This window comes from Caretta caretta, chromosome 4, assembly GCF_965140235.1.
Source record: "Caretta caretta isolate rCarCar2 chromosome 4, rCarCar1.hap1, whole genome shotgun sequence".
NCBI classification, from domain to species: Eukaryota; Metazoa; Chordata; order Testudines; family Cheloniidae; genus Caretta; species Caretta caretta.
Window position 1 is genome coordinate 76,348,225 of NC_134209.1, and position 22,845 is coordinate 76,371,069.

General features: G+C 41.2%; 1 protein-coding gene across 4 annotated transcripts in view; it reads right to left on the reverse strand.

Moving 5' to 3' along the window:
• NAF1 (nuclear assembly factor 1 ribonucleoprotein) overlaps positions 1-22,845 on the reverse strand; it is a 72,275-nt gene that overhangs the window by 18,360 nt on the left and 31,070 nt on the right. For 2 of the 4 annotated variants that reach the window (XM_075127780.1, XM_075127779.1), the window contains exons 4-6: positions 16,782-16,864; positions 10,248-10,408; positions 8,129-8,146 (exon numbers count right to left, since the gene is read on the reverse strand). In XM_075127780.1, the coding sequence (XP_074983881.1) occupies positions 8,129-8,146; positions 10,248-10,408; positions 16,782-16,864 (262 nt within the window). The remainder of the gene's footprint in view (positions 1-8,128; positions 8,147-10,247; positions 10,409-16,781; positions 16,865-22,845) is intronic. The other 2 variants (XM_075127781.1, XM_048847597.2) reach the window with 1 other exon arrangement.

The following is a 22,845-nucleotide window of genomic DNA, read 5'->3' on the forward strand; positions in this document are numbered from 1 at the left end:
TCTGTGACTTTATCTAAAGTAATTACTTTACAAAAAAACAACACTAAGATAACAGATAGGCAGCTATGGCACCTTAAATAAAACATAAGTGGATTTTAAGCTTGTTTTTAAAACAGTTTCTAACTAGTTAGAAATCTATTTCACAGCCTGGTAGATCATGCAGTTACTACACACCATTTCTACAATGCTCCTACTTTGAGCGAAGGCTTCATATAGTTAATATTAAGCTTTGGCTGAGTACTTTTTCAAATTTTTTTTTAAAGCCACATTGTTACAGTAAACTGGGGTACCTGTTGTATGGCCATTCTCTTTCCTAAGTGTCTGTTTTGACAATGGCACAGCATAGTTTGGAGGAATAGATAATGTTAAAAGGAGGTTCTTCTTACTTATGGTCCTGTGTCCAACCAACTCATCCTCCTCCATATTGCCACTTCAGGTTTGTGCTTACCATTGTGTAACGCCAACAGACCCCGGTTGTCAGCAGGCGGGATCAAACCTGAGAGCTTAGTCCACGAGCCTCTACTGCATAAGCTAAAAGCCAAGTCACTGTTAGCTAAGGCTGCAGAGCAGACTCAATCTCTCTCTCTCTGTGGTCTCGGTGCCACTTGATGGGACATAACACCACACCCAGAAAGTATGTGGGTTACATATCAACTCCCCTTTTTCCCCAAACCACAATGATCACACACTACCTCTTGCTATCACTTTCATCTCATTCCCCTTTCTGTGATCAGAAACCCCTCACACACACATCCACCACCAGCTGGAGAATGCATTCAACTATTCTTGCAGGTTTCTCTGCAGTTTACTTACTGGCACAATAGAAAGATGGCTTAAGGAAACAAAGGTAAACACTTCTTGTTTAACACAGAAGATGAACAATTACCAGTCCTGAGTTAAATTTCACTCAAAAGTTTGTAAAAAACCTAAACATATCAACATAAAAAGCAAATGCAAAAATGGTCAGCTTGACTATTGTCCCTGAATTTCCACGAGTCAGTCTTCTGCAAATTAGCAGCTATGACAAGTTAAATGGGGGGGGAGGGATAGCTCAGTGGTTTGAGCATTGGCCTGCTAAACCCAGGGTTGTGAGTTCAATCCTTGAGGGGGTCATTTAGGGATCTGGGGCAAAAAAAAATTAAAAAAAATAAATAAATTGGGGATTGTGCCTGCTTTGAGCAGGGGGTTGGACTAGATGATCTCCTGAGGTCCCTTCCAACTCCGATAGTCTATGAGTCTATGAGTAAAATTGTACTATCATCCATTTGTGAAAACATCAACACTGTATGCCAAACTTAAATCATGATATTTGAGAAAGTTTATGCAAGCCTTTTTTTTAAAAAACAATGAAAATATCTCTCCCCATTTCTTACAAATAATTAAAAAAATGCTTTGATCTCCAATACGAGGATATTTGCTAAGATATTTGTTTATGCTAATGTTCTGTTTCAGTGGTAAGCCATGACTTGAGCAAAGCACAATAGAGATTTCTAGAAAGCAGTATTGCGGTTCTATTATCCCTTTAAGTTACAGCACCAAATTGAGATGGGTCAGAGTTACATTGCCTCAGACTGTGCTATGGGAGGAATGCTATCTCAGAAAGGCAGAATTCTCCAGTCTGCACTGAGCATACTCACTGGTACACCCCTTCAAACTCTCCAATATACCATTGTGTCCCATCTCCTCCTAACCTTCCCTGCCATTCTTGGTGTGTTTGGCCCACAGGTGGCACACAGAATGAGCAGTCTCTGCACTCTGTGGAAAGCAAAGGTACGTGGGAGGAGGAAGTTAAGTAGGGTATGGCCTGGTGAATATTATAATATGTAATGAGGGCCATAGTGCCACTTGTTTGTCTCTTACTGAGTCCTTGGTCTTTTCTTCAAAGACTGATAATTCTGTTACCATAGGAATGCATATACTGCAGAATTTATACATTTTGAGTGCAAATACAGAGTTGTAGGAATTCTCTTATTCTTCTTCTAAATGTTCTTAAGAATATTTCCTGGGATACACATTTCAGGTTCTTTTCCAAAAAACAGCCTGCACCGCTTCCTGCGGCTCCCCGTGGTTGGGAGCAGCGAACTGCGGCCACTGGGAGCTGCGGACGGCCGTGCCTGCAGACGGTCAATGTAAAAGAACTGTCTTGCGGCCCACCAGCGGATTACCTTGACAGGCCGCGTGCGGCCTGCAGGCTGCCCACCACCGATCTAAAGTAAATGAACAGAGAATGACTTGTCTGAAAATCTGTTGAAAGTATAGAGTTCAAACGCACATAATGGAGAAGTGAGGGGCCACTAGGTGAAGAAACCCACACCTGTGGATAAACTCAGTGAAAAGAAATACAGCCACAGGAACAACGAAGCTAACAAGCACTACAAGCTGAAGAGAAGCAAAAGATAGGACAGCAAGAGTAGAGCTGGACTTACAACGAAGGAGAGGAAAAGTGGATTCCTCTCTGAAGTGACATAGTATACTGCTGAGAGTAATTTCTTTTGTTCTTATTAATAATGATGCATTTGGTGTAACTGTACAAAGTAAGGAAGTGTGTACAAGCTCACAAAAGTTACTGTGTTGTTAACTTACAGTTTATTATTATAATTAGTAGGTAGTTGGTAATATCCTATATTATTTATTTTCCTGCTACAGTTTTGGGTTTTCCCTTTTAAATAACTGAAAATTTAAAATTATCCCTTTGGTCTTGGTTGCCTCTGCCTCCCCTCACATTTAGCATAGCCTAATCTAGCCTGGGATCACAGCATATGGATACAGTTAAAGCTGTATTAGTGGCTGCAGGCAATCTTAAAACTGAAATTCCCACAGGAGAATTAAGATAGACCCAGAGATGAAAGTAAACCGGTGCGCCGTACCAGGCTGGATCGACTTCCCCAGGTACAATTTAAAGGGCCTGCGGCTCCCAGCAGCAGCTGGAGCCCCAAGTCCTTTAAATTGCTGCCAGAGCTTTTAGGAAACTTCTAGGAAACTTTTAGGAAACCGCTGCTGGAGCCTTGGGGTAGCGGCGGCGGGGCTGGGACGGCGATTTAAAGGGCCCGGAGTGGTAACGACGGCCGGAGTCTTGGGCCCTTTAAATCGTCCCTGGAGCCCCGCCGCCGCTTCCCCAGGGCTCCGGCAGGCTCCAGGGACGATTTAAAGGGCCCAGGACTCCGGCCGCTGCTACCGCCCAGGGCCCTTTAAACCGCTGCCAGAGCCCACGGCTGCCGCTGTTACCCCGGGGAGGGGGAAGGAGGCACTTGCCGGTAAAGGGTGGGCCGGGGCTGGCTCTGACCTCCCCCAGCCCCGCCCTTTCCGCCCGAGGCCCCTCCCCTTCCAGGGGCCAGAGCCGGCCCCAGCCCCGCCCTGTACCGGTAAGTCCCTAGACTTACTTTCACCCCTGGATAGACCCGTAAATTCCTAATGCAATATTACTCAGTAGATTTTACCTAATCAAATACTTCAGCGTTTTGAACCCAGCTCTGCCACTGCCTCACTGTATTGCATGGTGAAGTCACTGAACCATTCTGTCTCAGTTTCTCTATCTGTAAACTGTGGATAACAATGCTTAATTACCTACTTCACAGAGATATTGTGAAAGATAAACTAGTTATATTTTATAGCACTTTGTAAATGTAAACAAATATGTAAATGTTAAGTATTATTTATTATCTAAGTAGTAAATAAAAGCTAGTTTCAAAATTGAGTTTTAACTGAGAGGATTAATTCAAATTCCTGATAAGGAAGAAACAGATGTAAAAGATATAGGTGTACCTGGTTTAAATTTAATGGCCTGTGATATGCAGGAGGTCAGACTAGGGGATCTAATGGTTCCCTCTGGCCTTAAACTCTACAAAACTAACATTAAAGAGAGAGAGAGAGATGTCTTCTATCAAGATGGAGCAGATAATGAAAATAATTACTTCAAAGATTTAAAGTACAAAACTGGCTCAAGAATCTGAATTTCATACATTATTTTATTTGAAATGTACTACCAGTTCACATTAGGGATTCAGAACACTAGGTAAGCTTGATTCCTACCATCTAAAAATCTAATTTTAACCAAATTGCACTTTGTGTATTGAATCGCTAGTACTTGCTTTGTTAGGAACGCATTTGAAATTGCATCTGCCATTATAACTTCTCATAGCAAATGTGGTCACACATCAACATCTTTAAAAAGAAAAATTGTATTATTATATTCCTAGATAAAATATTGAACTCCTTAGGGTTAAGTACATGGGTAAACAAAGGGTAAAAAAGATGTAATTATCTCAACAACAAGCATTACAAACCCAGGAAATTCAATGTTACATTTAAGAAATATCCAAACATGGTAAGATATGAAAAAACACAATTAAGGCACCTTAACCTCATCCTACAATTATGCAGTAACCATACAATTAAGATTCATACATAATAGTGTTTGTAGTCTCAAATTAGAAGATATTTGTTTCTGAAAACATTTGACTTCCAATTTCTTCCTCATGGAAAAGCCAAGACACCTGAGGGATGGTGGAATGTCTCAGGAGTCAATCTCTCCTCAAGCATCGAGGCTTCATTCCCTTTGGGAACAATAGGAGACAGTGGCCATTTTCATAAAGGACTTTTTTCTAATGGCAACTCTAACTTCATTGTTCTTGTGAGCTATATGATGGCAATCATTTTGAAAGAGGGTAATGTTTAATAATTTTCTGTAACAACACAATTTATCAGGGCCTGCTGAAGGAGAAACTTTCTGTTATGAAGAATAAGGGAAAAAATTACTTTTATTCCTGTAAAGCTGCTTTAAAGGTAGCCAATGAACTGTAAGTTATAATTATATGGGAAGCCTGAAGAGTTTGAACAGTTCCATTATTAAGATCTCTCAGGACACAACAGTTGTCTGACACAGGGTGCTAAGTCCCTTAGTGGACCCATTTTTAAATTAAACTTTAACTTGGATTTATTTGTCAATTATCAAAAAATGTATTCTGTACCCAAAGACTAATAGAATATCAGGGTTGGAAGGGACCTCAGGAGGTCATCTAGTCCAACCCCCTGCTCAAAGCAGGACCAATCCCCAATTTTTGCCCGGGATCCCTAAATGGCCCCCTCAAGGATTGAACTCACAACCCTGGGTTTAGCAGGCCAATGCTCAAACCACTGAGCTATAATTTTGGAGAGGATACACTGAATTCTTCATACATAAAATTCTTTAAGTGTAAAAAATTCAGCCCCAACTATGGAGCCACTAGAGGGGCTTCCATAAGTTTGCAGCACTATAAGAACAAATTAATGAGGAATTTTTATCCAATTTTCAAATGTGTAGATTAAAATACATAAACTATACTACCCAATGGTTCAGAGAAACAGCAGGTTGCCCTCCAGCAAGACTCTGCGGAAAAGTTTGCAATTTTTTATAGCATCTGTGACAGATACGATTAACACAGGCATATCTTGAGACTATTACATTTAACATTATGAATGTTATCTGAATGGTGTGTGCCAGGCCTTAACAGCATGAAAACGTCAAAGACTATTACCCTGAGATGGGCCAGATGATACGGACCCATGAAATATTCATAGATCTTTGTACCAGAAAGTGTTAAATATACTTGTGTTCCTGGCTCACTGTGGAATCTGGAATCTCTAGGGGGTGATTACTGTAAAATACCAGAACTAATTATGCACATACCCAGTGACTGAAGCTTCCCTTGAGGGAAGGGACAATGATTCATTTTACCTAATTTTACTAATTGTTTCAGAAAGCTTGGGTACAAAGGCTTTTGGGGAGTATAAAGAGCCAGCTTGAACTGAGAGAAGGGGACCCTTTATTTTGATTCAACAAATTAATATGACTTTTGTCCGAGTGGGAGCCAAACCCTGTAAAAGGGTTGAAAGGACTGGAACCTGCCAACGTCTCCACAGGACTGACAGGGAGACACTAGTAAGTTTAATATAGTGTTTAGACCATTTTATTGTTTTATATATATATTCTCTTTAAGGCTTTTATCCCAAAATAAATGTACTCTACTTTGAAAGAGCTGTTTTGTTACTTGTAACTACTTGCCTACACTATTCATAGACCTTAGAGAACACAAAGTGCAAGTGCTGGATTCTGGTCAGGCCTACTGGAATAAACACATTGAAGTGCAGGAGGCCTACAAGCCTTGAACTCCAGTCTAGAGAAAGAGGAGCGCATGCCTCTGCCAAGAGAGAGGTTACTGCTTGAGGCCTGAGACCTAAGAAAGTATAGCTTGAGCAAATCACAGAGGGGGTCAAAAGTGCAGTTATCCTGAAACTAACAACAACATCTATATTCAAAGCACATAAAACATGAAAAATCTGGTAACTTTTTTTTAAGGGGAAAAGTAGATGAGAGTGAGGAAAACAAGTGTCACCTTACAAGGAGCATAAAAAATTGTATTTTGGAACACAGTCAGAAAGTAGAAGGGTATTTTATTTTATCTACTTTTTAATCTATGTTTTGTTAATATATCTAACTTAAATTGTTAAGGGCTAGAGTCACAAAATTAAGCCTGGAACAAAAAACTCACCATTTTGTGTTCTAGAGAATTACTAAATCTAGGATTGCCGTGAAGCCTGTTGTAATCCTCACAGTAAGTATATCTGATGGACAGATTAAGGAAGAGCACCAAGGTACTCAAGTTGATTGATAAGATACACAAAAAATATGTCCTAATATTGATAGTTCTTACCACTTCCGATTGAGCAACCTACTTATTCTAGATATTAAAACCCACTTTTCGTTTTTATTATAAAGTATCAATCTATTTAATGCATCAGTGGCAACTGAGGTCTCTGAAATGGGTTTTAATTGACTTATGTAAATTCTGTGGACCATAATATTCCCCTTCAATGCATACAAGGAAGGAGATCCTCTGTGGACAGATCTCCCACAAGGAAGGGTGACTCAGGTTCCTCTGGGATACCATCTCCTCCCTATATCTGGGATCTGTGCTGGGAAGGGGTGGAAGACATGCACATTATTCTTCGCCAACTCCACAGAAATTGGATAAAAGATAATACAACTTCTCTGTATCCTCCTCAGTGTTCCTAGAGGCAGCTGTTGCCAGCCGAAGTCCCTTGCAGTGCAGCTAAGGAGGCCATGAGGCCAGGGAGTGGGATTTCCCACTGGAGGCCTAGAGCCAGTGCCTCTGTGGGAATCCAACAGATTTAAGCAGAGGCTCTGTACCCTTTTCCAGCTCCTACCCCAACCCTGAAATCATATATGTGGGAGCTACATGAAGGATCCCTATGAGGTTTCCTCCCAGGGGTCTGTTCAGAAAAAGGGAAGAGCTGAGCCCAAATTTATTTTCTTGTGTATTAACTGAATATATCCAGATTCTATAGGAATAAAAAACAAAATAAGTTTGGAAAAATACTGTTATTGTTGGGTATTGCTGAAGAGACTGGTGAAATTTTGGTCCCAAGGACAAACGGAAGAGAGGTCCTATGGCAATCTAAACAAACAATACATATGTAAATGGTGGAGGTCACCAAAAACCAACAGTAGATAGTTCTACACAGCTCTTATAAGTGAATGCTTCTATAGGGTTTGTCTTGAAAACAAGTAAATAAACTGGACTTTCTGAAGATTTAATTTGAAACTTATTCAGACAAATCCAAGCATCTGTCAGCTTTCTCAAAGGCTCCTGAGGCTGTCAAAGGCAGCACTAATGAGCCCATGCTAATCAAATGTCAATTATATTCAAGACAGCAACTGGGTTTTAACTGAAAATGACAGTTTTCAGAAAAATTTTTTTAGCTATCATAATACTAAAAATCTGGTGTAGCAACCTGTCCAAAAGTAATATAATAAGCTTTTCTGACCACAATTGTGTTATATAAAACTTGTAAATAGAAATAACTGAAGTGCACATGTATATTACCCCAAAAGTATCTAATAGCAGCTGCATAATGGATTGCCAGGGAAAAATTACTAACAATTCTACTTGCACTGTTCTTCCCTCATCATAGCATCACCTATATTAAGGTATTATAGCTCCACCAACAAGGAAGCCAGGGAAGAAAAATCTACAATTCCAAGTGGTTTGAAGTCAGACACAGTAACCCCTCCCATTTCTACCTCAGTCAAGAAACTTTACAGAAAGAAAAATTCTTTTAAGAGACTCACCACCTAACAAGCATTCCCCTAGAGAGAAGGAAGACAATGGAGGGAAGAAGAAGGTAACAGACAGTTATTGCTAAGTACATTTCTGCTGAGATACAAATATTAAGCAGCTACAACATACAGTAAGAATTAAGGGTAGTTAATATTCTCATAGCAGCACACATTTCATACTCTGATCCTCAAGTGCCTACAATATGATTCACAGGTTATAGCATTGCACTGGGACTCATGAGATCTTGATTCAATTCCTGCTCCATATGAGCTTGGGCATGTGTCTCAATCCCCCCCTCTGTAAAACCATACATAGCACTTCCCTGCCTCACACAGGAATTGGGAAGATAAAAATCTATTAATAACTGTGAAGCACTCAGAACCAACAATGATGAAACACAAATACTTAGGAGAGGAAACCTGCTTTTTGTTGTGTGCACACAGTTGATTATTCCTGAGCAGCAGAAGACTGCCAAGTTATTTTAATGATGGAATGTAACTCTTGCCTTGGATGTCAGAGGAACAAAAACATCTCTTCCTCACCCTCCACCCCCAGAATTTCTGTAAGAAAACAAATATCTGTCAGAAATACCAAAGCGAAGTATCAAAGGGAACCTGTAGCTCTGGTAGGTCATTACATGACACTTTGCAACCATACTGATTGCCCATAAAACTCAAACCTTGCTATAAGCCAGACACGGAAACAATGACAAACTTATCATCCTACTTCTGAGCCAGGCTTTTCTTCCTCAGCATACCACAACACAATTCACATGAACAGAGATACTAAATAACCTTCTGCAAGAAGGGGTAATAATTCTTTTATTTTTGAATTTTGGCATTTATTCTTAAGATTTACAAGTCCATCAAAAGGCTGACTTATCAGAAATATTATGTAACAATAAACCTTAAAATTAAACTCTTTAGATTGGACTTCATGTTTCAGACAAGTGTATTTTCCTTTTTAGCAGGTGATTATTCTTCATTAAAAGCATTACATTATTAATTGAACATCTACTTTCCTCTGGTGTACTGGTTAACAAAACTAAGTGAGGTTTATGCATAAAACACTGAAACTTTACTTTGTTCAATATGGGCTGAACACAGGCTACGTTTTCAAAGGAGATCATAGCTTCCCTTATGATCCTGATCTTTGAGCTGTTCCTTTTCGAGAAGCTACAATCATCTAGTCAGGAGCAGGACCTGGAGCATTACAATTGCTGTCAATCATCAATGCTGGCTGCACTGGAGTTCAATTTATAAGAGACCCAAGCTAGCTGTACTTGGAGCTCTGATTCTCAGGTAATAATCATAAGTCTCAGCATACCCAACTACACTGAGGGAATCTGCTGATGCAGGATGAGAAGAATGCAAAGCCAGTCCTAAATGCTTTGTGGCAGCCTTGCAGGTATCTATGGGCTACATCAGCCAATGTACTGCTACTCAATATGACCACCCCACCCTCCACTTGCAGCACATAGATGCAATCTGAGTTGTGTAATATTAACTACAGTTGCAAAAGTGCTATTTTGTCATAATGCTAGACAACGAATTTTATGTTATAACATCAAATTTGGAATAAAAAAATCAGTGTCAGAAGGATTATTATATTGGTGGTAGAGTCTCTTCGGACAGAAGACAGCTTTCATTTGTGGAAGAAAGAAAATGCAATACATTACAAAGAAAAGAGGTGGGGTTTTTTTGCAGAAATTGTGCCAATGACAATAAAATTAAATTATTTCAGATAAAATAGTGACATAGGAAGATTGGAAGTCTGGTTATGTATTTTACGTTGTTTTAACAATAAGTTTCAGTAATTGCTCAAACACTTAGAAGCTTGAAGATTACATATGTTCCTCTAATAACTATCTTTATACATTACAATATGTACAACTTCGTTATTACAGCATGGCTGTGAATTTATGGAACAGTTTTGTGAGAGTGTTTTATGTAGTTGTTTTTAAAGAAAAGTACATGCAGAGAAAATTAGATTATCTTTGTCGAAGTTGGTAGTACCAAATCTTTACCTATTTTTTTTTCGTTCCTATTCTGGCCAGTTTAAGATACCGTGCTTTGTTTAGCTACATTAAAGTATACGTTATATTAATATTTTAATAAGTTATAGACTCACTGTTTTAGTTTCTCTGTGAATATATACTGGGTAAAGTCCTCCACTGATGGTGCAAAATACACGGTATCTTGGATATTAATACCTTTTGCTTCAATATGCTCAGGGCTGTTAAATAGTAACACATAGAAGGGATGCAAAACAGGACCAAATATCTCATATATCTGAAAAGAAAAAGAAAAAGAATTACAATTTACCTGAACAAACAACTTCCAAGGAGAAAGACAACTGTGAAGTTTTAAAAGTAAACATTACTGGTTATTATCAAGACAACATTAACTAGTGTAGTGGTTCCCAAACTTGTTCCGCCGCTTGTGTAGGGAACGCCCCTGCCGGGCCGGGCCGGTTTGTTTACCTGATGTGTCCGCAAATTTTGGCCAATCGCAGCTCCCAGTGGCAGTGGTTCGCTGCTCCAGGCCAATGGGAGCTTCCAGCAGCTCCCATTGGCCTGGAGCAGCGAACCGCGGCCACTGGGAGCCGCGACTGGCCGAACCTGCAGACACGGCAGGTAAATAAAACGGCCCAGCCCGCCAGGGGCTTTTCCTGCACAAGCCGGGGAACAAGTCTGGGAACCACTGAACTAGTGCATTTTAAAAAAATAGACACATCAAATTAATTTTTTGCACGTTGAGATTTTGTGATCGGATTTTTTTTAATGAGTTGTTTGACAGAGATTTATGTCTCTCTTCTGCAAATATCACTGCTAAAAACTAATTTTCTTCTTTTTATATCTAACCTTGTCACCACCACACCAGTAGCGGTTTCTCACCAAATGCAAACTCCTCACCCTTGCTAACAGTCTTACCTCCACCCTTCTCTCATTATCCTCTTCTACTGCTTTGACTCCCTCTGCTCCTCCCTGTCCTTTTGCATTGTAACCTCTTTGCTTTCCTTTCTAACTCTTGGTCTCCTCTCTTTTGTCATGCTGCTTGTCAAAGTTCAGGGCAAGGCACTTGTATTTCCCCACCATGGTCTACCAAGGGCAATCACTCTACATTACTGGCTCCTCATCCGTCACCTTTCTTGGACGGAGAACCACATCACTATCATTCCTGAATGATTTTTTTCCCCCACCCAGGCTGCACAGTTCCCTACCTACACCGTGATATTTCCAGCAAGCTGGACTGCCCAAAGGGCCAGCATCTGCACTTTGCTTTCTCCCAGAGGTTATGAACAGTGTAATTGCCACAGTTGCAAGTAACAGCACAGCTTTCTAAGAAAGCACATTTATTCTTAAGGTGAAAGCATTACAGAGAATACACTGAAAACAATAAAAGAATCTATAAGCATGCTATAAATCTTACCAGAGATCACCCCAACTCCAATCTCTGTATGTATCAGTCCTTCAAAGCCCACAACTGGGTTTCCGCATGGGTTACCAGTTCATAAGTATCTTAGATTCAGAACCGCAATTACCACAAATAGTTCCATCTTTCCTTTATACTGCTCTTGACTTTAATCTTATCTCACCTAACAGGTGATCAGCAAACAATGACCCACTCCTCTTGGCATAGCTTCAAAAGTATGGAGTTTTTTGCATAATCAGAGGTGGGGAATTTTGCATTCAACCCCACCCCCCGACATTCCCCAGGAAAACCACTTAACACTTTTTGTTCCAAAAGCTCATTCTTGTCTCGCACATTGTTCAGTATAGTCCTTTGAACTTCCAGCTCTCTCAGCTCCCCCTTCAAAATGTTACACACAATCCCAGTTCACAATAATACATAAACCAGGGGTTCTCAAACTTTTTCTTTCTGAGGCCCTCCCAACATGCTATAAAAACTCCAAGGCTCACCTGTGCCACAACAACTGTTTTCTGCATAGAAAAAGCAGGACCAGCATTAGGGCGTAGCAAGCAGGGCCTGTGAAGCTAAGTTGCTCAGGCTTTGGCTTCAGCCCTGGGTGGCGGGGCTTGGAATCCCAGGCTTCAGCCTCATGCGGTGGGGCTTCAGCTTTCTGCTTGGGGCCACAGCAAGTCTAATGCTGGTCCTGCTTGGCGGACCCCCTGAATCCTGCCCAGGGCATCCCAGTGGGCCCCGGAACCCTGGTTGAGAACCACTGATATAAACCATTTATTTAATACAGTGGTCCCCAACCTTTCTGTTGCTATAGCATATTCATGTTCCTAGAAGAGTGTGGCAGGTGCCAGAGGACCAGCCGCCAAAATGCTGCCGAGAAGCGGCGTCATCAAGAAGCATCGCCGTCGAAATGCCACCAAGAAGCGGCAGCATTTCGGCGGCTGGTTGTCTGGCAGCCACACTCCTCGGCGGCGGGTTTTCCGGAGGAAGTGCTCCCCTCTCAGTAGGCGGGCGCACATAAATGCCCCAGCGGGCGCCATGGCACCCACGGGCACCACATTGGGGACCACTGATTTAATACAATGAACCCCAAAGATAATGAAACTTAATTCTATAAGGTCTCCCCGGGATATGACAGGAGATTGCCCTGCCACACTGTCCTCTATACCCAGGGCCCTACCAAATTCATGGTCCATTTTTGTAAATTTCAGTCATAGCACTTTAAAAATCTTGAATTTCACAGTTTCAAATATTTAAATCTTAAATTTCACGGTGTTGTAATAAAACATGAATACGTATTTAAAAACGGCAAAATATAAACATGTAAAGCCCTTAAGACTCTGCATTTCTCAAACTGGGGGTCCCAACCCAAAAAGGGGTTGCCAGGCTATTGTAAGGGGGTCACAGTATTGTCACCCTTATTTCTGTGCTGCCTTCAGAGTTGGGCAGCCAGAGAGCAGTGGCTGCTGGTTGATTGCCCAGCTCTGAAGGCACCACTGTGTACCCATATAGTATAGGGTACTTTTATAGTATAGCGTAAACGTATACAAAAGACCAGATTTCACAGTCTGTGACACATTTTTCTTGGCCATGAATTTGGTAGGGCCTACACCTGGAATAGTCTCCATGTCTTTGTCTACCAAGAACTTTCTCCCCCTGCTTCAAATTCACCTCTTCACGCAACCCTTCCTCCCTTTTTACCATCCACACTGCATCCCTCACTTGTACTGCTGTGTTTGTGCAACTTGTCTTATTTAGACTGGAAACTCTTTGGACGAGGGAATGTGTCCCTATAGGTTCACTATGTATTGTGTAATTGCCCACATTTGCAAGTTACCACACAGATTTACAGCACTAAATGATTTGTAATAATCCAAGTATCATGCTCATATTCTTTTTTAATCTAAATTATAATTTTACTTATCTAAATATATAATTTAGATAAGTAATCCATTTTCTTTTGATATAATTCAAACAGCTTGTATGTAATCTGAAACACTTCTCAGAATGGGTCAACTGATTTTTCAAAATCTGCAGTTAAATTAAGATAATCAGCTTTAAGACAGCTGGCAACCACTATCTTGATGAGAAGTAACAGACTGTAAAAATCTCCTTCCTTTACACTTTATTGCTTGTTCAATCCAGAGAAAGCCTTCACTGTGCAGCTAGTACCCAATGTGCAGAAACATTTTAATACTTAAAGTATAAAAGCAGAATGGAAACTTATTTTACAGACTCTTGGGCTTTTCATTTCTGGCTTCTGATACCAATACAGCCACAAATTGTTGCTATTCAATTGGAAGGTAGCAATTTTTAAAGAAAGTATTTTTCAAGAACAATTTCTTTCCCTGTTTAAAACAAAATGGATATAATTTTCTTTTCAAGTAGGTATAAAATATAGGGGGAAAGTACAATTTAATCTAAAAAACCCACTTAAATTTGTTCTGCAATTAGATGGCTTCAAATTTTTCACTGAGTTCTGAGGAAAAACTGAAGTCTGAATGAAGTCTTGATAAGCAGGTGGATCATACTGAAATTAGGTGGAGAAAGACCTGGCCACATGTGTCTAGAAACAAACATATAGTAAGGAAGTGAGATTAAAAGGAACCATGCAGGGATCAGGCATGACAGAAATCCTTTGACTTACCAACAGAAGAACTCTGAAGAACCAGTGCCCCTAATAGTGATAGTTTCTGCAAAGGTTTGGAGAGGAGAAAGAAGGTACCAGAGCCCTATACTCTCCATGCTAGCCAGAGAAGGGGAGTGCATAGCACACACTCTAAGATGGAAGGCACTATTACACCAGCTGGTCAGGAATTTTTTTTCATCATCACAGTTTTTCCATTGGAAAATTAAACATATCTGTTTTAAGGAAATTTTTGTTGGGAATGTTTCTCAGATCTAGGATGGATTCTCTGGTTTTAAACACAGAAAAAATCCCACCTCAGAAAAGCCAATAGTCTGGTGGTTAGGACTCTCACCTGTGATTTGAGAGGCCCAGATTCAAGTCCTCAATTTATCTCATGTCATATAAATAATTCTGTATTCACTGGGCCAGACAGACAGGCTGACTATAGTTCTTATGGCACTCACATGGGACTGGGGGAGGAAGTGGGGGAGAGAAGAGACCTCTCACTTTTTATTAAACATTTTGAAACGTCTTGATTTTGTCCTGTTGCAGAGTAGAAAAGTTTCTGAACTCTCACAGGAAAACCATTTCCCATCCAGCTCTAGGCACAATCTCTTTTCCCCATCTCTCTGAAAAGCTGTAACTCTGCTAATCATGTGACATCCATCAAAGCCCCTACCATTTGTATAAGTTTCAATACAATACATCCATCAAATCCTACCCCTATCATTTGTATAAGTTTTACAGTAGCTGTCAGGAAGTTCTAAATTCTAAAGCCAAAGCAGACCCTTAAATTCAAGCACCTGGAATTGGTACCCTGACACCCCTCTCCTCCCTCTCCTGCACCAAGTATAGGTCTGTTTTCTATTTAAGAAAACGCGGAAAAACTCCTTCTCCTTTGCATGCGTCAGAGTCCATTATTCCACAAGCAGCTGACTCAACAGACTGGTGGAAACAAAACCCTATTATCTTTCCTATGACCAGGAACTTACCTTCTGAAAAGTTGTTGATCAATGTTGGGATACCTACTCTGAAGAGAGCTGCAGATAGTTCCTGACTACACAAAGACTCCCATTCCTAAAATTATACAGTAAGCTTGCTAGTAGTTAGATATCAATACTAAGTGTTGATAAAGAGGTTTCACGATTTTATTTTTAAATAGGAAATGTGCATTCCGTCTTAATTTATACAGACTATCATAATAGGAGCCAGAAGCAACCTAACTCTTTCCATTATAAAAAAAAGTTTATTTAAAAAAAAATCCCGAACACCCACCTTCATTGTTTGCATCAGAACTTTGAAATTTTCCAGAGAGAAAGCCCTGTAAATCAACTTTCATAAGCAACTTTTCAACTTTTCATAAGCAACTAAGGTTTAATAGTCAATTTTCTCAGAGAACATATCTGATTATATCTGAACAACATAACATTAGCCCAAGGTTAAAACAGCAGCAGAGATCTAAAAACACCCCATACCTTTCCTACAGTTTAGGGGTAGATCCTACCCTCTCCAAACTTTACTGCTAAAAAGAGCTAACTTTTAGATCATTTTTACATGCCTGAAATCAAACAACAGCAGAAACTCTTTTCTTGTCCTGTAATTCTTTAAAGGATAAAGATCTTGAAATCTAGTCAGTTTAAAATAAAATGGGAGAGTTTTTCACTGGTGCAACCCCACAATAAAAAAAGTCAATGTTTGTAATTTTCAAACCCTTTCTTTTTTGGGGGGAAAAAAGAGTGCTTCTCCCCCACTGCTGTCCAATTCCCACATAAACAAGAGGGGGAAATGGACTACAGTGAAAATGACTATAGAGCAACGGTTCTCGAACTTTAGGAACCCGAGTATCCCAATTTTGATTTAAAAATTTGAGGACTCCCCAAACCCCCACCCCCACCCCAACTCCACACCTTCCCCAAGACCACACCCCACCTCTTCCCACCCCCTGCCGCCCCTCCTCTTCCCTACCTCTTTCCTCCTCCTCCCCCAAGCATGCCCCATCCCTGCTCCTTCCCCTCCCTCCCAGTGTCTCCCTTCACCCTGCTGAACAGCTGTTCCGCAGCATGCAGGAGGCGCTGTGAGGGAGGGGGAGGAGGAGGAGTTGATCAGCAGGACCAGGGGCCCCAGACATGATTCACTGACCCCCGGGAGTACCCTCACGGACCTCCAGGGATCCGTGGACCCCAGTTTGAAAAACCCTGCTATAGAAAAATGCTGTCAAATGCACAAAATAAAACAAAAAAACTGATGTTTCATTTATAGTTATGTTGAATGTAACTTGTAAGAGAAGGTAAAATATTCATATATGCATGATTTGAAGTTTGTGTCCCGTTAAGAAATATTTTCATTTACAAGAATACCTCTGAAGTGTCTTATTGAAAACTCAGTTTTATAAAAACACCAAGACTTTTTTCCTTGAAAGTATTAGAAGTATGGTTAATTATTCTAGTATTACATATACAGTCTGTTAAATGCAAGATACGTAGGTTAGGTGTTCAAACACATATGTAAAAATAGTCACACTCTAAACTAAAAAGAGCTAGCAAAGTAACCTAGCAAATATTTTACAGAACAAACTGCAATACAATATAATAGTTTTTGTGTTTCACACACCTTTCCTGCTGCATGCCGATCTCCTTTAAAAATGATGCTTTCCTCATTTACCGGAGGTAGGCCTTTCAGAGATTCAATTATTACTAAAATACAAGAAGATTTAAAATATATTAACCTTTAAAAATGTATTTACCAAATTATTTTAACAAGAAGCAGTAATTGCAAATAATAAAGAGCATGTTTAATTATGAAACAGCTTTAAGAAATAAAATCTGTGGATGAGACACCGATGCATATTTGTCATGAAATATACATGCATTTTTGTTGCAGTATCAGATTTTATTAGCAAGATGAGGAGTTATAAAAGCACCCACCCAAGAAAGAACAATAACTCCAAGGTTATATAATAAAACCTCTCTTACAATACTCTTCCAATACTGCAAGAATGACACATTGATGGAGATTCTAGGTAGGAAGAAAAGAAAAGGAAAAGTTATGTACAGGACCAATATTTATATTAGACCTTCATGGGGGAGGGCGAAGAGTGAGAACAAATTAATTCAGATAGAAATTTTAAAAAAGGAATAAAAGAAGGGGGAACAATAGAATAGTTTTACATACTAGGAGCCATCATAGGTAAGCAAAACTTGCCTCTGGCCCAAAACATAATGTGGATTCTCTGATAGCTTCTCGTCTTTCAAGTGAGGGCAGCGGGATCATATGAAAAAGTAGCAAGTCACTAGTTATCACTAAGTATAATTTGACTCTGACAAGTTTGTGGAGAAAGTGGTTTGCTGGTGTAGATTTACTTTTGGATGCAATCATTCTGAAGACCAAGTTATGTCCTAGACTACGGGTCTTTAGCATGTTTCAAAGACTGTTCAAAAGTGTGTTGGTTTGTTGGATGGGTAGAGGCGGGTTTGTTTTGAGTAATTTTTGGTTTGTTTGTTTTAAAGAAAAAACAAACAGTTTGGCTAACTACAGTGATAAATCCTAGATCAGAATGACCAAATAATGCAGATTAAATGCACAACAATTGCATGGTGCACTATTTGAGTTGCACTCAATCTCCACCATCTTCCCCCAGCCAAAATTGACATACCAGTCCCATGAACACAGCAAAAGTTGTTACCTTCTCTATAAAGTTAGTTTGTTCTTGCTTCAAAGATACTGGGCCTTTGAAGCTTAGCTGCAGTGAAAATATTTGAGCACACCTGCACAGCTAACAACTTCAAAGAATGGCTACTGTATGTATTATCAAAATATTTATAACTATTTAAAAACCATTATTTACAATTTTTAGAACCTTCCCCAAACCTATTATACTCAGTTTGAATTACAGGACCAGCTGCATCACCTGGTAGAGGATGTGTTAACAGCTTCTCTAAAAAAAAAAAAAAAAAAAGAGTCACAAGAATCTTTATAATTAAGTGCTCTTCAATCTAAGTATAGGGGTCACCACCAGCTGCCACTATGGTTTATTATAAGTAGGGCCCTACCAAATTCAAGGACCATAAAATCTGGTCTTTTGTGTGCTTTTACCCTCTACTATAAAGATGTAAAATTGGGCATCCTGATCCAAAAGGGATTTACATGGGGGTCGCGGTATTGCCACCCTTACTTCTGCGCGGCCAGGTGCCCAGCTCTGAAGGCAGCGCCCTGCCAGCAGCAGCACAGAAGTAAGGGTGGCAATAGCATACCATGCCACCCTTACTTCTGCACTGCTGCCTTCAAAGATGGGCTGCTGGAGAGTGGCAGCTGTTGACTGAAGGCCCAGCTCCGCAGGCAGCAGCGGCTCTGCCTTCAGAGCTGGGCTCCCGGCCAGCAGCTGCTACTCTCCAGCTGCCCAACTCTGAAGACAGTGCCACTGCCAGCAGCACCACAGAACTAAGGGTAGCAATGCCGCAACCCCCGCTATAATAACCGTGCAACCACCCCACAGCTCCTTTTTTGGGTCAGGATCCCTACAATCACAACACTGTGAAATTCCAGATTTAAACAGCTGAAATCTTGAAATTTACAATTTCTAAAACCCTAGGACCGTGAAATTGACCAAAATGGACCATGAATTTGGTAGGGCCTGAATTTTATAAAAGTTATAAAATTTGAACCTAGCTGTTAAAATACCATGTTAGTCTCCATGAGGCTTGAGAGCTGCTTCCTAGATACTGCTAGGCAAAATTCTCCAGCTTCAGTCCACTGAGCACACACACATCAATGTGGAATACACAGCTGCATCTACTTGAAGAATTATTAACTTTGTATGTTTTAAATTATGTACAAGTGCCATGGGCTTCAGGATAGTCACTTCTCATTATAAGACTGAACAAAACAGTTAAATGACTCAGTCTGAAAAGATGCGAAAGGCAAAGATGACAAAGGATGCCTTGTCCCCAGTGAAGTGAACGGTTGCCAGAGCATTTCCAGAAGAGAAGGTGTGCAGCAATTAAGTGCTAGAAATTTGCTGCATGGGAAAAAAAGAGGGGAGGCTGCCTGTAGGAAAAGTAGTGTTCTGCATACATGGTTGTAGGTCTAGGCCAAATTCTCTCTCTGGTGCTTGTGTTAACTTAATTTTTGGTTATAAGCATTATCCTTTGAAGACGGAACTGTGGATACATCTGTATTTTGTTTCTACTGAGTCAGTACATCTCAGTTAATGGTATATTTTTTTAAATAATGCTACCATCTTTTTCCTGCCTTTTAAAAAGGTCATCCCAATATCCTGCATTGTGGTAAATCTCCCTTCCAGCAAAGAACTAGACTTGTCAGAAGGGAAGCTCAGATGTGCCAAAACACTATGGCACAGAGATTCTAACTTCACGTTATGTTGTCGCTATAAATATGGAAGCTTTATTGCTTCCACACAGTGCTGCTGTTAAAGCTAATTGTAAAGTGATTAGATTCCTGACAGAGAGCTATAATACTCCATAATTGATGGAACCTTACTAGAGTGGTATAATTGAACAGGCACTGAGCAGTACCTTTTTTAAAAACAAAACAAAACAAAACACTGATTATGGCAATTATAGAACATTTATGATACTGCTACCTTAGAATATTTAATGAACATACCATACCATAAGGTACTCTTCATGTACCTGAAAGCCATTACCTTGTACCGAGGTGTTTAGCATATGTTTAGAGCAGTACCAGAAACAAGCATTCCTAAAGATATAACCACCTCTAAAGGCATCGGGGATTATTTGTTTCTAAGAATTGGTATCAGATAGCCTAAAGGCTACAATTAAGACACCAGTATAAGAACTAGAATAAATGAGGAAAAAAGTTCCCTGGAATTGGACTTATAGCATTTCCTTTAAAGAGCTATTTAGGATGGTGGGACACTCGCACCTCTAAGGGGAGGACCATGCAGACAGGACAGGCTGTCTCAAATATTAATACATTATAAAAACTGCTACAAAGTTAATGTTCTAACAGACCTATTCCTTTAAACACATATGCAAAAAATTCTGTTGTTTTAAACACATAGTTTGGTAGACAGGAAATAAGCCTACTGGATTCTTTTAATTAGATTTTTTTTAATGTATTTTCATCTTTGAGGAAATGGAAGTTTATTCCTTTTGTAGTCTCTTTTAAAAAAGAGTTGACTGTATTCACGGGTTTTATTTATTGTTGCTGCTTTACTGCACATAATTTAAGATCTGTTCCTTTATTCTAGAAGAAATTAATGTTGATAGTTGCTGGCCCACAGAAACTCAATGGGCCTCCTGGGCACAACATTCAGGAATACTAAATCCAGACTCAATGGTAAATTGTCCCCTCTTGAGGCAACAAAATGCTCAATTAAACATTCTCATTGTCTCACCATTAAGGTAGACTCTTAATCACTTAGGTATTGTCCACACTGTCAAGTTTCTGCGTAGCAAAGCAGCTTTCTGCGTTGTAACTCCCGAGGTGTACACGCTGCCACGCCACTTAGTGCTCAGAAACTGCACAGTTGCAGCGCTGTATAAAAAACCACCCTGATGAGAGGCGTCCAGCGCTGTGGTGCCAGTGTAGACACCCTGGTCAGTTACAGCGCTGCACCACAGTGCCCGTTCTCGCCTCTCTGGTCATCGGTTTGAACTCTACTGCCCTGCCCTCAGGTGACACAATGGGAGCCCCACCCCATACATTCCTTTGCAAATCTGAAAGTCCCCTTCCTGTTTGCGTGATGCATGCAGTGGTCTCAGCGCATCTTTCCAGGTGGCCATGCCTGATCCATGCACCAGGCGATCCACTCCTTGGGGCAATATCGAGTTGCTGGACCTCATCAGCATTTGGGGAGAGGAGGCTGTCCAGTCCCAGCTGCGCTCCAGCCATAGGAATTATACCACCTATGGACAGATTTCACGATGCATGATAGAAAGGGGCCATGACCGGGACACACTGCAGTGCAGGGTCAAAGTGAAGGACCTGCGGAACACCTGCCACAAGGTGCGGGAGGCAAACCGCCGTTCCACCCACAAACTGCCAGTTCTACAAAAAGCCGGACCGTGATGCTCGGTGGCGACCCCACCTCCATTGCGAAGGCCATTGTGGATACTTCGGTGGTTCGCATGCCAGTCAAGAGTGGACCAAGCCAGGAGGAGCAAATCTTGGACAAGGATGTGGAGCGGGACCCAGAGGGAGAGGATGACTCGGAGGTCAGAGATGCATGCAGCCAGTTCTTTTCTACCCCGGAAGAGGCTAGCCAGTCACAGCTGTCGGAGCTTGGCTAAGTGCAAACAGAAAAGGAGGCCCCTGGTAAATGGCTTTGATTTTGCGAAAAGCGAGTTGTTGGGGGCGGGAGGGTTGCAGAAAGCAGGGTAGAGTCTGTACGATGCACATACCACTACATGCCTAGTCTGAGCGGTGGAACAGGATGTTGATTGACTTCCTCACTTCACAGGAATCTGCTTCAGAAATCTCCAGGAAACTCTCATGGAGAGACTGGGAAATCAGTTGCCACAGGTTGTTTGGCAGAGCTGCTTTGTTTCTTGCCCCATTAACAGTAACTTTCCTTCACCACTCTGCCGTCACTGGGCAGGGGGGTGGGGTACGACACCATTGCTGTACACAAGCGAGCCGCATAAGGGCCAGGGCGGAAGCCGCAATCTTGGAGGAGACCCTCCCTTGATTTCTTGCTCACCCTCAGCAGCGAGATATCTTCCATAATGAACACAGCCTGTGGAAAATGTGGGGACAGGAATGATTATCAGGCCCCGCTCTACAGTGCTAGCTCTCCCCAAGAGCCACATGCTCAGTGTACAGTACAGTCCTGGAACACTGATTTACCCTGCGGTTACTCACCATTTTGGGGGTCTTGTGGCTCATGTGTGATTGCCTGGGGTCAGCCAGTTAGTGACAGGAATGTGAATAGTGGCAGTGTTTTACATCAGTGGTCTGTGTGTTCTAAACAATACTACTTGTGTAAAATGTTTTGGCTTCACAGAGATGATCTTGTGAGATCAGCCTCCCTCTTTGTTATCGCTGGCTGAATGGCTGTGCAGAATTAGATAGCAGCCATGAAAAACTAAAGAGGAATTTCTGCGTGATGTCATGATGCACTCCGCCGCTGAAAAACAAGAATTGAAGGAGAGGCACGACAGTGAGAAGAGGGACCAAAAGGAGAAAGCGGCACGCCAGAACAAAGCCACGGAGCGGCTCTTAAACATTATGGAGGTCCAAGTGGACGCTCTCCAGGCGCTACTAGCACTGCAAACCGAGCAGCTCCACTCCCGCCCTCCCCTGCAGCCACTGTCGCAAAACTCTTTCCCGTGCGCCCCCCCAGACACCGTGAACTCACTCTTATCAACCTCGGGGCTCCAATCTGTACCCAATGCATTCTTCTCCTGCCCCATCACAGCCCAGCCTTGCAGACTCCCAGTACCCACCACATTCAACACCCATCCCTCTGCAGTTTAGTCCTGCTGAAGTGCAGTACCCACTGCACTGTGCTCCAAAGGACAAGGTTGCATATGATACCCGGACATTCACAAATCTTTAACCGTCCCGGGACCCCACCTCCTCCTGGGACCTTCTCCTCCCCCATACCCTTCAGTGCTGATGTGTTATTTTGTTTCTCTCCCCCCTCTGGTTGTTTTTTAATAAAAGAATTGTTTTAGTTTGAAAGCAATCTTTA